This window comes from Equus caballus, chromosome 27 (assembly GCF_041296265.1).
Source record: "Equus caballus isolate H_3958 breed thoroughbred chromosome 27, TB-T2T, whole genome shotgun sequence".
Taxonomy (NCBI): domain Eukaryota; kingdom Metazoa; phylum Chordata; class Mammalia; order Perissodactyla; family Equidae; genus Equus; species Equus caballus.
Genome location: NC_091710.1, coordinates 23,872,820 through 23,887,581, shown reverse-complemented (window position 1 = coordinate 23,887,581; position 14,762 = coordinate 23,872,820). Strand labels below are relative to the sequence as shown.

Here is a 14,762-nt window from a genome sequence, read left to right as displayed (position 1 = left end):
CCTACAGTGAAAACTACAAGACATTGATGAAAGAAATCAAACACACAAATAAATGGAAAAATATCCCATGTTTATGAATTGGAAGAATTAATATTGTTAAAATGTCCATACTCTCCAAAGCCATCTATACATTCATTGCCATCTTTACTAATATTCCAATGGTACTTTTTATAGAAGTAGAAAAAACGATCCCCTAATTTGTAATGAACCACAAAAGACTCTGAATGGTCAAATAATCCTGAGAAAGAAAAACAAAGTGAGAGGCATCATACTTCCTGATTTCAAGCTCTATTATAGAACTATGGCAACAAAAACAGGGTGGTGCTGGCATAAAAACAGACACAAAGATCAATGGAACATAAGAAAGCCCCAAAATAAACCTATTCATGTGTGGTCAACTAATATTTGACAAGAGAGCCAAGGGAGAGAAGGGGCGGAGCAAAATGGAAGGGTGAGCTGACCCGGGATTCTCTCCCCTCCAAAATACAACAAAGGATTGGAAAAACTGAATTTCAGAGAATAAATCTAATGCCAACACGTTAGAGACCTACAATACAAAGAAGGTGGAGATCACAAACCTTACTTACTGCCTCAGAGGTGCTGGAATGGTAGGAGAGAACATTGCTCCCTCCCCTAGAGTCTGCAATTGCTGCTGCTGGGTCGGGAAGGAGCGGGGGAGGGGCCACGTGACTGGGGGATCATCCAGGACTCCTGCCGCTGGTTCAGTGGAAACCCACTGACGGAGGGAAAGCTCCCATCCGCAGGGAGCCCATAAACTCAGGGCCTCGGGAGACCAGAGAACAGAACTGATCTGAATCCAGACGGGGTATGAGATTAGCAGCCCCTCCCTTCCAGCAAAGCCAGTGGGTGCAGCCATCTTGCCCAAAGGCGGAGAGCTCATAACAGGCGCTCGGCCCCCATCTAGTGGTGACAGGATGTAACTGCAACCGAATTCTACCACCATGTGAAAAAACCACTCCTCTACCATCCCGCAATTTATAAAAGCCCCAGACCAGAAGGAAAACAGTAAAAACATAGAATTAAGTCCTGAGGACTTGGAATTAGGTAAACTAAGTGATAATGAGTTCAGAGCAGCTATAATCAAAAAACTCAATGAGGTAGAGAGAAAGATAGAAAAACAAGCCGAGTTCTGGAGTTACTTCACAAAAGAGATTGAAATCACAAAGAAGAATCAAACAGAATTACTAGAGATGAAAAACACAATGGACCAGATAAAACAGAATACGGATTCTCTGAATGCCCGTGTAGACACCATAGAGTAAATTAACATAATTGAAGATAGACAGGCTGAATGGTTCCAGACAGAGGAAGAAAGAGAACTAAGAATTTTAAAAAATGAGGAAAATCTCCGAGAGATAGTGGATTCAATGAGGAGTAAGAACTTAAGGATCATAGGAATTCCCGAGAAAGTGGAAAAGGAAAATGGAGCAGAAAGTGTGCTTAATGAAATTATTGAAGAGAACTTCCCAAACCTAGGGATTGACAGAGAAATGTGTGTAGGGGAAGCTTTCAGCTCTCCTAGATTTGTCAATGTAAAAAGACCTACTGCAAGGCACATAGTAGTAAAATTGGCAAGAAGGAAAGATAAGGAAAGAATACTCAGGGAAGTAAGAAAAAAGAAAAGAATAACCTATAAAGGAGCCCCTATCAGACTTTCAGCGGATTTCTCTACAGAAACCTTAGAAGCTAGGAGAGAATGGAGTGACATATTCAAAGCTTTAAAAGATAAAAATCTTCAGCCAAGAATACTCTATCTAGCAAGAATTTCCTTCAGATATGAGGGAGAAATTAAATCTTTTCCAGACAAACAAAAGTTAAGGGAATTTGTAACTAAAAGTCCTCCACTACAAGAAATCCTCAAGAAGGCTCTCATACCTGAATAAAGAAAAAAGGGAGAAAGGGGTCACAATCCATAGACTAGGGAGACCAATGGATAGAACCAGAACAGCATAGCAAATATTCAACTATAGCATTAGGGTAAAGGTACGGGAATTACCAAAGCAAGGACGATCTTATCACTCTAACTACAAATTCATAAGACGAGTTGGAATAAGAAATGAAAATAATTATTTAGGAGGGGAAGAGCAAAGTGTCTAAATCAGTATTGGTCAAGTAAGTAAGAGACCACCAGAGAACAGACTACATTATACACGAGATTCTAAATACAAACTTCAAGGTAGACACTAAAATAAAATACAGAACAGAGTCACAAATCATAAATAAGGAAAAATCTAAGAAACCCAGCATAATAAATTGCACTATTAAATGGGTAGTCTAAAGCACACAGGAAAAGAAATGCAGGAAAACAAGATAATGAGCAACAGATTGACAGCATTAAGTCCACATGCATCAATAATCACTCTCAATGTAAACGGATTGAACTCTCCAATAAAAAGACACAGAGTGGCAAAATGGATCAAAGAACAAGAGCCAACATTTTGTTGCCTCCAAGAAACACGCCTCAGCCCCAAGGACAAACACAGGCTCAGGGTGAAGGGGTGGAGGACAATACTTCAAGCTAATAGCAAGGAAAAAAAGGCAGGTATTGCAATTCTTATATCAGACCAAGTGGATTTCAAAATAAGACAGGTAAAGAGAGACACAGAGGGACAATATACAATGATCAAAGGGACACTTCATCAGGAAGAAATAACGCTTATAAATATCTATGCACCCAACACAGGAGCACCAAGATTCATAAAGCAACTGTTAACAGACCTAAAGGAAGATGGTAAAAACAACACAATAATAGTAGGGGACCTTAACACCCCACTCACATCAATGGACAGATCATCCAGACAGAAAATCAACAAGGAAATAGTGGAGCTAAATGAAAAACTAAAACAGTTGGACTTAATAGACATATATAGAACATTCACCCTGAAAGAGCTGAATACATATTCTTCTCAAGTGCACATTGAACATTCTCAAGGATAGACCATATGTTGGAAAACAAGGCAAGCCTCTACAAATTTAAAAAAATTGAAATAATAACAAGCGTCTTCTCCGATCATAGTGATATAAGGCTAGAAATTAATTACAAGAAAAAAGCTGAGAAAGGCATAAAGATGTGGAGACTAAACAACACACTACTGAACAAGCAATGGATCATTGAAGAAATTAAAGAAGAAATAAAAAAATACCTGGAAACAAATGAAAATGATAGCATGCCATACCAACTCATATGGGATACAGCAAAAGCTGTATTAGAGGAAAATTCATTGCAATACAGGCACATCTTAACAAACAAGAAAAATCCCAAATAAGCCATCTTAAACTACACCTAACTGAACTAGAGAAAAAGAACAAATAAAGCCCAAAGTCAGAAGAAGGAGAGAAATAATAAAAATCAGAGCAGAAATAAATACTATTGAAACAAAAAAGGCAGTAGAAAGGATCAATGAGACAAAGAGCTGGTTTTTTGAGACGATAAATAAAATTAACAAACCCCCAGCCAGACTTACAAAGAAAACAAGGGAGAAAGCTCAAATCAACAAAATCAGAAATGAAAGAGGAGAAATAACAACAGACTCTGCAGAAATACAACAGATTATAAGAGAATACTACGAAAAACTATATGCTAACAGAATGGATAACCTAGAGGAAATGGATAAATTCTTGGACTCCTACAATCTCCCAAAGCTCACTCAAGAAGAGGCAGACAATTTGAACAGATCAATCACAACGAAGGAGATTGAAACAGCAATCAAAAACATCCCAAAGAATAAAACCCCAGGACCAGATGGCTTTCCTGGGGAATTCTACCAAACTTTCAGAGAGGATTTAGTACCTATCCTTTTCAAGCTATTCCAAAAAATTAGGGAAGATGGAACACTTCCTAACACATTCTATGAGGCCAACATCAGGCTGATAACAAAACCTGACAAGGACATCACGAAAAAAGAGAACTACAGGCCAATATCACTGATGAACATAGATGCAAAAATTCTAAACAAAATTTTGGCAACCAGAATTCAGCAATTCATCAAAAGGATCATACATCATGATCAGGTGGGATTCATACCAGGGACACAGGGATGGTTCAACATCCACAAATCAATCAATGTGATACACCACATCAACAAACTGAGGAATAAAAACCACATGATCATCTCAATAGATACAGAGAAGGCATTTGACAAGATCCAACAGCCATGTATGGTAAATACTCTGAAGAAAATGAACATAGAAGGAAAATACCTCAACATAATAAAGGCCATATATGACAAACCCATAGCCAACATCATACTCAACGGGCAAAAACTGAACGCCATCCCCCTGAAAACAGGAACGAGACAAGGATGCCCTCTATCATCACTCTTATTTAACATAGTAATGGAGGTCCTGGCCAGAGCAATCAGGCAAGAAAAAGGAATAAAAGGAATCCAAATAGGGAGGGAAGAAGTGAAACTCTCTCTGTTTGCAGACGACATGATCTTATATATAGAAAACCCCAAAGAATCCATTGGAAAACTCTTAGAAGTAATCAACAACTACAGCAAAGTTGCAGTGTACAAAATCAATTTGCATAAATCAGTAGCATTTCTATACTCCAATAACGAACTAACAGAAAAAGAACTCAAGAACACAATACCATTTACAATCACAACAAAAAGAATAAAAAACCTTGGGGTAAATTTAACTAAGGAAGTGAAGGACCTATACAATGAAAATTACAAGGCCTTTCTGAGAGAATTGGATGACGACATAAGGAGATGGAAAGACATTCCATGTACATGGATTGGAAGAATAAACATAGTTAAAATGTCCCTTCTACCTAAAGCAATCTACAGATTCAACGCCATCCCAATCAGAATCCCAATGACATTCTTTACAGAATTAGAACAAAGAATCCTAAAATTCATATGGGGCAACAAAAGACCCTGAATTGCTAAAGCAATCCTGAGAAAAAAGAACAAAACGGAAGGCATCACAATCCCTGACTTCAAAACATACTACAAAGCTACAGTAATCAAAACAGCATGGTACTGGTACAAAAACAGGTGCACAGATCAATGGAACAGAATTGAAAGCCCAGAAATAAAACCACACATCTATGGACAGCTTATCTTTGACAAAGGAGCTGAGTGCATAAAATGGAGAAAAGAAAGTCTTTTCAACAAATGGTGCTGGGAAAACTGGAAAGCCACATGTAAAAGAATGAAAATTGACCGTTGTTTTTCACCATTCACAAAAATAAACTCAAAATGGATCAAAGACCTAAAGGTGAGACCTGAAACCATAAGGCTTCTGGAAGAAAACGTAGGCAGTACACTCTGACATCAGTATTAAAAGGATCTTTTCGGACACCATGCCTTCTCAGACAAGGGAAACAATAGAAAGAATAAACAAATGGGACTTCATCAGACTAAAGAGCCTCTTCAAGGCAAGGGAAAACAGGATTGAAACATAAAAACAACCCACTAACTGGGAAAAAATATTTGCAAGTCATATATCTGACAAAGGCTTAATATCCATAATATATAAAGAACTCTCACAACTCAACAACAAAAAATCAAACAACCCAATAAAAAAAAATGGGCTGGAGACATGAACAGACATTTCTTCAGAGAAGATATACGGATGGCCAATAGGCACATGAAAAGGTGCTCATCATCGCTGATCATGAGGGAAATGCAAATCAAAACTACACTAAGATATCGCCTTACCCCCATTAGAATGACAAAAATATCTAAAACTAATAGTAACAAATGTTGGAGAGGTTGTGGAGAAAAAGGAACCCTCATACACTGCTGGTGGGAATGCAAACTGGTGCAGCCACTATGGAAAACAGTATGGAGATTCCTCAAAAAATTAAAAATAGAACTACCATACGATCCAGCCATCCCACTACTGGGTATTTATCCAAAGAGCTTGAAGTCAACAATCCCCAAAGTTCTATGCACCCCAATGTTCACTGCAGCATTATTTACAATAGCCAAGACATGGAAGCAACCTAAGTGCCCATCAACAGACGAATGGATAAAGAAGACGTGATACATACATACAATGGAATACTCTAAGCTGCAAAACAGAACAAAATCATTCCATTTGCAATAACATGGATGGACCTTGAGGGAATTATGTTAAGTGAAATAAGCCAGCTAGAGAAGGATAATCTGTGTATGACTCCACTCATATGAGGAATTTAAAATTATGGACTAAGAACAGTTTAGTGGATACCAGGGGAAAGGTGGGGTGGGGTGTGGGCACAAAGGGTGAAGTGGTGCACCTACAACACGAATGACAAACATTAATGTACAACTGAAATTTCACAAGATTGTAATCTATCATTAACTCAATAAAAAAATAAATAAAATTAAAAAAAATAAGAAGCATTAAAAAAAAAGAGAGCCAAGAATACTCAGTGGAGAAAAGATAGTCTCTTCAATAAATAGTGCTGGGAAAATGGGATATTCTCATGTAAAAACATGAAACTAGACCGTTATCTTACACCACTCACAAAACTTAAGTCAAAATGGATTCAAGACTTAAATGTAAGACTGGAAACCATAAAACTCCTAGACTATAACATAGGAAAAAAGTTCCTTGCCATGGGTCTTGGTAATGACCTTTTGGAAATCACTTAAAGTACAAGCTAAAAAGTAAAAACAAAACAACCCACGTGGGACTACATGAAACTAAACAGCTTCTGCACTGAAAAGAAATGACCAATAAAATGAATAGACAACCTACAGAATGGGAAAAAATATATGCATGTTCTCTATTCATATATCTATTAAGATATATCTATTAATAGATACATTTCATATATCTGTTAAGAGGATAACATCTAAAATATATAAAGACTTCATACAACTCAATAGCAAAAATGAATAATAATAATCCAATTAAAAAATGAGCAAAGGACCTGAATAGACATTTTTTAAAAGAAGATACACAGCCAACAGGTACATGAAAATGTGCTCAGAATCATAATCATTAGGGAGATACTAATCAAAACCATAATGAGCTATCACCTCACATCTGTTACAATGTCTATAATCAAAAAGATCAAGAGAGAAATGCTTGTGAGGATGAGGAAGAAAGGGGAACCCTGTTCACTGTTGGTGGGATTGTAAATTGGTACAGACAGTATGGAAAATAGTATGGAAGTTGCTCAAAAAATTAAAAATAGAACTACCAGCAATTCCACTTTGGGGAATATTTTTGGGGAAAATTAAAACACTATGTTGAAGAGATAGGTGCACCCCCACGATCACAGCAGTATTATTTATGATAGCCAAGACGTGGAAACAACCTAAGTGTCCACTGATGGATAAATGGATAAAGAAGCTGTGGTATATGTATACGAGGGAATAATACTCAGCCATAACAAAGAAGGAAATCTTGCTATTTGCAACAACATGGATGGACCTTGAGGGAAATCTGCTGAATGAAATAAGACTAGAAGGGCTGGTGAGAATACCTGGAAGCTGTGCGAGGCAGCAATGCTCAAGCCAAGAGACAGGCAGACAGAGTAGGTAGTCTGCAGAGCAAAGCCAGTGGCCCTGTTCAGCCAGGGAACTTGGAGCAAGAGTCAGCTTGAGTTAAGAGAACAAAGAGCTTTACCAGCTTTGGCGCCACTTCTCCAGATGCTCCCGGGCGAGGAAACTATTTCATAGCTCTGCTCATGGTGGGATATAGCCTTTAGCTTGCCCAGCCAGGGAACCTAACCAGAGCACACTGGAAGTTGCGTGGCCCATCCAATAGCCCTGCCTATAGTGGCACATGAACTAAAAGCCCAGCTCATGGCTTTCCCCTTTGCAGAGTCAAACTGATGGCCTCACATGCCCATGGAATTCAGGGCCCACTCTTGCCTGATTCTGGTCCCTAAACAATGAGCCATAGAAGACCTGGATCCCATCCTGCTGCTCTGCCGGGAAGCATAATTATGTCTGAATACAAACAAAATATAAATATTTTCCAATCAGAAAAATTGACCAAATATCCCCTTATTGGGCTAACATGAGTGGGAGTAGCTGTTGCTTCTTAACCAATTAAAGCTTCAGGGCTGTTCTAGTCTTCCCTTCTAGGTAAGACTTAAGATACACAATCATAGCATTACCCATACTTACTGATTGCAGGCAAACCAGAGCAAAGTCCTGCTTCCTAAAACCTCCCCCAAATCCCCTAACACAAGCCAAAATCTTACAAGGCCTTTCTAATGCCCTTGTACAGAGATGCCCCATGCTTCCCCATAGCGTGTGTTCTGCCTCACTGCGATTACTAACTTGTCTAACCACAGGTGTGTTCACAGTGGTCTTCGGCAGGAAGGCAATGACAGGAGGAAATGAACTCACTACAAGTGAGGTCAGCTCTCCTCAGCTGAGCAGTTTCTTCCCAGTGTTATACTAACAACAGCACAATGGCTTCCACAAACATACTTAGAAGGCTGAACACCTTCTTCATAATTCCTATAATATCCCCAAATCCAAGCCATTGCTTTAATGGAATGTGTGTTATCATGACAAACTGGAAGTCCATGAGAAAGAATCCTTTATATGTTAATCAAAAAAAAAAAAAAAAGAAGAAGATGCAGGGTAATAAGGGAGCAAAGGAAGAGAACAAGAGAGATATAGGGAGGTCTACTCTAAGAAATAGAAGGAGAACATTAAGCATTCTCTATCACAGGAAAAAACGGCTTCCAGAACTCCGTACATAGACTACAAAAAGAGTAGAAAGGTACCGAACACTTGATGTCCTTCATGGCAAAACTATTTCAAATCCTGCACAGTTGCTCTATGCTTGTGACACGAAATTTCAAGTAAACAATTTGAAGTTTAAAGTGGTTATTCAATGACAGTGCACTAAAAGAAGTAATTCAGAAAAAAATAATAGAAGAAAATAAACTTTTATGTAAAGAATTTTTCAACACAAGGTAGTTTACCTGTAATGGAACTGGAGTCGTAAATTAAAGATTAGATTCCATGTCCTGAAACTTGTAACATTGACACCCTTAACATTTTTAATCCTCTTTGCTAAATACATACATATATTAGGAAAAGTAGGAGATATACACCCTACTTCAGAAGGTTAATGTGAGAATCAAGTGAGCTTAGTATATGAAAATACAACCTCTCTAACGGAAACTATTTTATTGAGATTTTCAAGTGCCATTTACATATATTTTATTTTTATTCAAATTGTTAAGTAGTAGAACCTAATCACGATAGGTGCCAATACTATATGCCAAAATAGAGTTAATGGATTCTTTTTTCTTACTTACTCTTATTTCACAAATTTTTCCTTCAACCTGAAAACATCTTTTCCTCATCCCTTGACCACAACACTTTAGCCACGTGGAAATCTAAATCCCTGTATTGTGCCTTATGGCTAGTAATATAAAACACTGTAACTGCCAGTTTGAAGTATTTTAAGCAGGAAAATATTCGACTGAATGCATTCAATTTAATCACTTTTTAATACAGCAGATAAGCATTTTGTTCAACTTCTTTTTCCAGTTAATATTTATTTATTGTGCAATCTTTTCCATCATAATCAGGCAAATGTGAGATTTTTATTTTTCCTTTTCTTTCTTCCTTTCTTTCTCTGGCCATTACTTCTACTAAGTCTGATGCTTCTGGGTCAAAATCTGCAGGTCTAAATTGTGCTCAAGACCAATTTCTCTGCCATTTAGTGGCCATTAACAAATTTTTATAAATTGCAGGCTAGACCATAGTTACATACATTTCATACTGATTTTTTTTCTATCAGCATGATTCCTGAAAACTGTTCAATATTTCTTGGAAATTGTGAACAAGTACATCAGAAGAGATGGAGAGATGACGGGACGGGGACAGGACTGAGCAGCAGACAGTGGGGAAGGGAGGATCCAAATGTGCTAAGAGACAAAAATAGTACAGTGAAAATATTTTGCTTGAATAGAAATCAGTATGATCTGACTGTAATACAAAGTAAATAAAAATAGTCTTAACATTTTAAATTATACAACAAGTATTCTTGGTCATTTACCTGCTTCTCTAAACCTTCACTCTCGTTTGACTTTATCTTCCGTGGAACTGTGACCTGCAGGAATACCCCTTCAGAATCTGCAGTAAGAAAGTGGGTGTTTTTGTAACAATATCGACTCGGCAAAGCATGGGGTCCTAACCCTGAGTCCATGGGGGGTCTGAAATTGTGAGTAAACCCTCCTTGGTCCACAGCTTTCACTAGATTTTCAATGGCACATTAGAAATGACTAAGGTATAAACAAATAAACAAAAATTAGACATTGCAGTTCTACGGGACCATCCTGTTTGTTTGCAGGACCACGCTGGAGCCTGTTTCCCTACGGACTCTGGGGAATAAGCTGAGGGCAGCAAACACCCCCCTAAATCCTCTGGCCACAGAGTAGCTGACCCAGGAAGACCGGCTGCTTTTCAGCTGCTGAGACCGTGGACCCCTGATGCAGAGAGAGGACTCCTTGGCTGACATCCTCAGTCACCTGGTCTGGTCTGTGGGGTGGGGAGACACGGAGGAAGGCACCAGCAGGGGATCCGGGAAGGGGGCTTTAGGGGTCCCAGAGCTACAGGAAACTGTTCAGCAGGAAGATCCCAGCCCTGCTCTGAAGCAAAAGGAGAAGGAAGTTCAGGCTGCTCTGGTCTTACCCAGGCGGGCATGCAGCCTTCCAAGCTCAGCGAGCAGGGCAAGGAGAAGGAACATGGCTGCGCCAGAGCGCAGGAAGCACGGCCAAGGTTGAAGGCGGTTGGCGGCTCTCAGGCTCGCGGGCACCAGGCCTCAGGAGGACAGCGCGCCAGCTTGGGCCCCTGGGCAAAGGGCTGCAGCTGCTTTCAGCCGCGCTGCTCCTCCTTAGGGATGCTGAGCGGCCGGGCACTTCCACCAGGTGGGGAGGGGAAACGCCAGACGCAAGCATATGCGATTGTAAACAGCCGGTTTGTTGGGGCCAAGTTTACAATGTTTAAACCCTTCAGTAGTGACGTGGGGCAAGTAAGCATGATTAGCTTTTCTGGTGAAGTTCTTAGTAATTTCGTTTCTCCATGACACAGTTTTCTGCCATTTTTTATTTACTGTGGTAGGGGAGAAAGAGGAAAATAGAAATGTTAATTTTTAGGAGAAATTTTCTACTTAAGTCATGCCGATGACAATAATTTATTCTTTGCAAATAAAGAAAAAGTGAGAATATTGAACTTGATCTGGCTAAGGCAATTTAAAAGCACTTTTCTTCAGCTGAGTGCCTGTTCTTACAGTGTTCGATTATAATCGATGGAGGAGAGGGAAAGGAAACTTGAAGACCCAACCTAAGTGTGTTTTGTTAACAATTACTTTAAAGCGCTAAGGAGGCTGGAGAGATGGGAAGGGCAGCACGACAAATGGAGAGAGGAAAATGACACCACTGGAGAAGAAAGAGCAGGCAGTTGTCTGAATTTTCTGACAAATATCTGAAACTGCACAAAACCTAACTCAACTTCTATCCCATTCCTCACCCAAACCTTCTTTTATCCCAGTACACCCTATGACAAGGATGACTCGTGGCAGCAGTTGCAAAAATAAACTCTGGCCAGGTGTAAAACCTGGACCTACCAGGTAGTAGTACACCTGATAACACTGATCCTCAGAGGTTATCAGAATAAAGCAGGCCCGTGATCATAATGCCCCAAATGAGTGCAGTGAGGATGACGGAAACTTAGGGAAGAATGAGTCCTATGTGTACTTTTTTACCACACAATTCACCCACTTGAAGAGTACAACTGAATGATAGTAGGACTTTTAGTATCTTCACAGATATGTGCAACCACTACCACAGTCAATTTTAGTTTCATCATCTCAAAAAGACATCCTGTACCACTTGGCTATCACCACCCCTCACCTCAGCTCTTAAATCCCCCAGCCCTACTCCCAGCCCTAAACAACCACTGATCTTTGTCTCTAAAGATGTCCCTGTCCTGGACATTTCATACAAATGAATCATGTTTGGTGTTTGTGACTGACTTTATTCACTCAGCATAATGGTTTCAAGGTTCATTCATGTTGTCGCAGTATCACTGCTTTGTTCCTTTTTATGGCTAAATATTCCATTGTATGGATAGACCATATTTTGTTTATCCATTCATCAGTTGAGGGACATTTGGTAAAGGAAACTCTTGGGCTCTGTGGTGAGGTACTCCCACCCTTGACCCAGGAGCATCTTTGTTTATTGATGGAGGCTCCATAGGTCCTATTAGACTCCAGGTAGGCTGATGGTTCCTCAGTCCATGTAGAATGCTTTGAGGTGTCCAGAAGTGCACTCATCCAGTAAGAGGGAGATGGGGAGAGGGAGCACTGAAGCAAGAAAATCTTACCCAGAAAAGCTCAGTTTCAGTGAAGAAAGAGCAGCAAGTCGGGGTTCCCCCAAAGGACAAAGATATATCCTAGATCTCAATTTACATGAGGCCAAGGACGTATCCCCTGGAGACAGAACAGTTATCTATGATTAGGAACTCAGTTTGAGCAATTCTTTGAAGATAGAATGGATGCTAGTGACTATCTGGGGGCTCTAGGGCTGGCCATACCTAGTAACACTTCCTCTCAATATCCCAAAGCCGGCAAAGGACAGAGCAAGGGAATCATGAACTATTGGAGAGGTGCCGACTGTAGGTGTCCTCTCTTGAGATGTGAGCAGTTAGTGTAGGCATCTGAGGGCAGGCAGTTAGCATGGGTATCTGAGGGCAGGCAGTGAGCATGGACATCTGAGGGCAGCAGTGAGCATGGGCATCTGAGGGCAGGCAGTGAGCATGGGCATCTGAGGGCAGGCAGTGAGCATGGGCATCTGAGGGCAGGCAGTGAGCATGGGCATCTGAGGGCATGCAGTGAGCATAGGCATGTCAGGGCAGGCAGTTATCATGGGTATCTGAGGGCAGGCAGTGAGCATGGGCATCTGAGGGCAGGCAGTGAGCATGGGCATCTGAGGGCAGGCAGCAGCAGTGGACAATGGATTGTTTTCAGCTTGGGATGTGACAGCCTCCCAGGTTCGAAAGAGGCAAAGCTGCTTATTTCCTACTAAAGGATCCCAGAGGGGAGAAGAATCAATAGTCACAAACCTACATAATTTTCACTCACAGGATTTATTTTGGTTTGTGAAAGTGAAAGATCTAAATCATAGCAAAAGGACAGAGAAAGCAGATTTTCTCATTCTTGGATCAGGCCGGTTAATGGTGAGTTTCTTAGTAATATCCTTTCTCCAACCTCTAGCTTTTTGACATTATTGTTTACTCACTGTTCTGAAATAAAGAAAAATAGAAATACTAAGTTTTAATTGTTAACAAAAGCTGTCTAATTTTACTACACAACTACAGGTATAACAATTAATTAGTGCAGTAAGACCCTGGTTATAGTGTCACAATCTATGCCTGTGCTCCACAAAATATGTAAAGCCAAGTTCCTTTTCCTGAATCATTTGTGACAGCCACCTTAAAAGGAAATATTATGAACTGATGTTTGTATATGTTTCATTTACACGGTCTCTATACTGTACGTGGGTAAAACCATTCTTCACTCCCCTGCACTTCCTCACTCCACACCAAACTGGTTCTTACTCTACTGCACAATATGTCACTAGTAAAAGGTGTCATTATCCATGGTGTCAGAAATGTTTGTCTTTGTAGTTCTCTTTTATTCCAACCCACATATGTCCATCCAGTCACCACTTCGCTTGAGTCTACCTCTATTATTTCTCAAGACTTTTCTGTTCTTTTCCTCTTATCCAAGCTTGCCCTCACCACACCTTTCCTGTGGATTCTGTAGTCTCAGCTGTTTCACTGGTCTCCAGTTCTGACTGAATCCGACTAAATTCTCCCCTACCTTATCCCAGTGGAATTTGTAAAAAGCAAACCATACCATGCTGCATCCCTTCTTTACCACCTCAAAATTGGTTTCACTATGTTCTTATTCATATACGGGAAAACTTAAACTCCCTATCATGGCATCCCAGACACTTGTCTTGGCTCCCTATTACCTATGTATATTTTATCTCTCATAAATTTTAAAATGTATTAAGAGCACAAACTTAGCAACAGGGAGGTCTGGCTTTACATTTTACCCTTGCTATCTTCCTGCTTTATATCAATAAACATTATTTAAACACTTTTTATTACACTCTACATCCACACTGTCAATTAATCCTGTTGGTTCACCTTCAAAATTTATTCCTAAAGCCATCCTCACTGTCCCTGGTCTGAGGTACTATCCTTTCTCTCCTGGATTAGTGCAGTAGTTTCTGCACTAACTGGTTTCTCTACTTCTACTCCTGCCATCATACAGACTACTTTCAACAACCCAGACATTAAAAGTGTAAGTCATGTGCTTGGAATCTAAAGCCTCCAGTGATTCTTCCCGTTCAATCAGGGTAAAACACAGATGGCCTCCAAGACCTCCCAAATCCTACAGGAGTTTGATTTCTCTGACCTAATCACCACCGCAGCCCTCTTGCTAACTCTGCTTCCGATACATTGGAATCACTGTTACTCATCAAACATTCCTGACATTTTTTCATTGGATCACCGTGTGCTTGGAAAGCGCCTGCCCAGATGTATGCATGGATAGCTCTGCCGGCTCTATGCCTGTGGAAGATAGAGTTGATTTACAGCTGGAGTGGAAAAGGTCTATCTCTATGTCTGGGAAAGGCTGGATGTCTGGTTTCACTTTGTGCCAAGATAGGGGCAGCGGGATTTAAGATGGGATATCTAAAATTTAAAATAAGGAACCTTGAGACCTTGAGCACCAGGTGCCTCTTTGACCCCCAA

General features: G+C 40.1%; 2 protein-coding genes across 23 annotated transcripts in view; both read right to left on the bottom strand.

Moving 5' to 3' along the window:
* ADAM18 (ADAM metallopeptidase domain 18) overlaps nucleotides 1–10,944 on the bottom strand; it is a 184,960-nt gene extending 174,016 nt beyond the window's left edge. For 5 of the 7 annotated variants that reach the window (XM_070253027.1, XM_070253029.1, XM_023630504.2 and 2 more), the window contains exons 1-2: nucleotides 10,632–10,765; nucleotides 9,997–10,073 (exon numbers count right to left, since the gene is read on the bottom strand). In XM_070253027.1, the coding sequence (XP_070109128.1) occupies nucleotides 9,997–10,073; nucleotides 10,632–10,686 (132 nt within the window). In that variant the 5' untranslated portion in view covers nucleotides 10,687–10,765. Of the gene's footprint in view, nucleotides 1–9,996; nucleotides 10,074–10,631 lie in introns of all 7 variants that reach the window. The other 2 variants (XM_070253030.1, XM_023630507.2) reach the window with 2 other exon arrangements.
* A 2,122-nt stretch (nucleotides 10,945–13,066) lies between these two features.
* Nucleotides 13,067–14,762, bottom strand: part of LOC100630731 (disintegrin and metalloproteinase domain-containing protein 5) — a 212,597-nt gene continuing 210,901 nt past the window's right edge. For all 16 annotated transcript variants that reach the window (XR_011433233.1, XR_011433232.1, XR_011433237.1 and 13 more), the window contains one exon: nucleotides 13,067–13,241. Coding sequence is in view for 8 of the 16 variants with exons in the window: in XM_023630637.2 (XP_023486405.2) it covers nucleotides 13,223–13,241 (19 nt within the window). In the remaining 8 variants the exon portion in view is untranslated. The remainder of the gene's footprint in view (nucleotides 13,242–14,762) is intronic.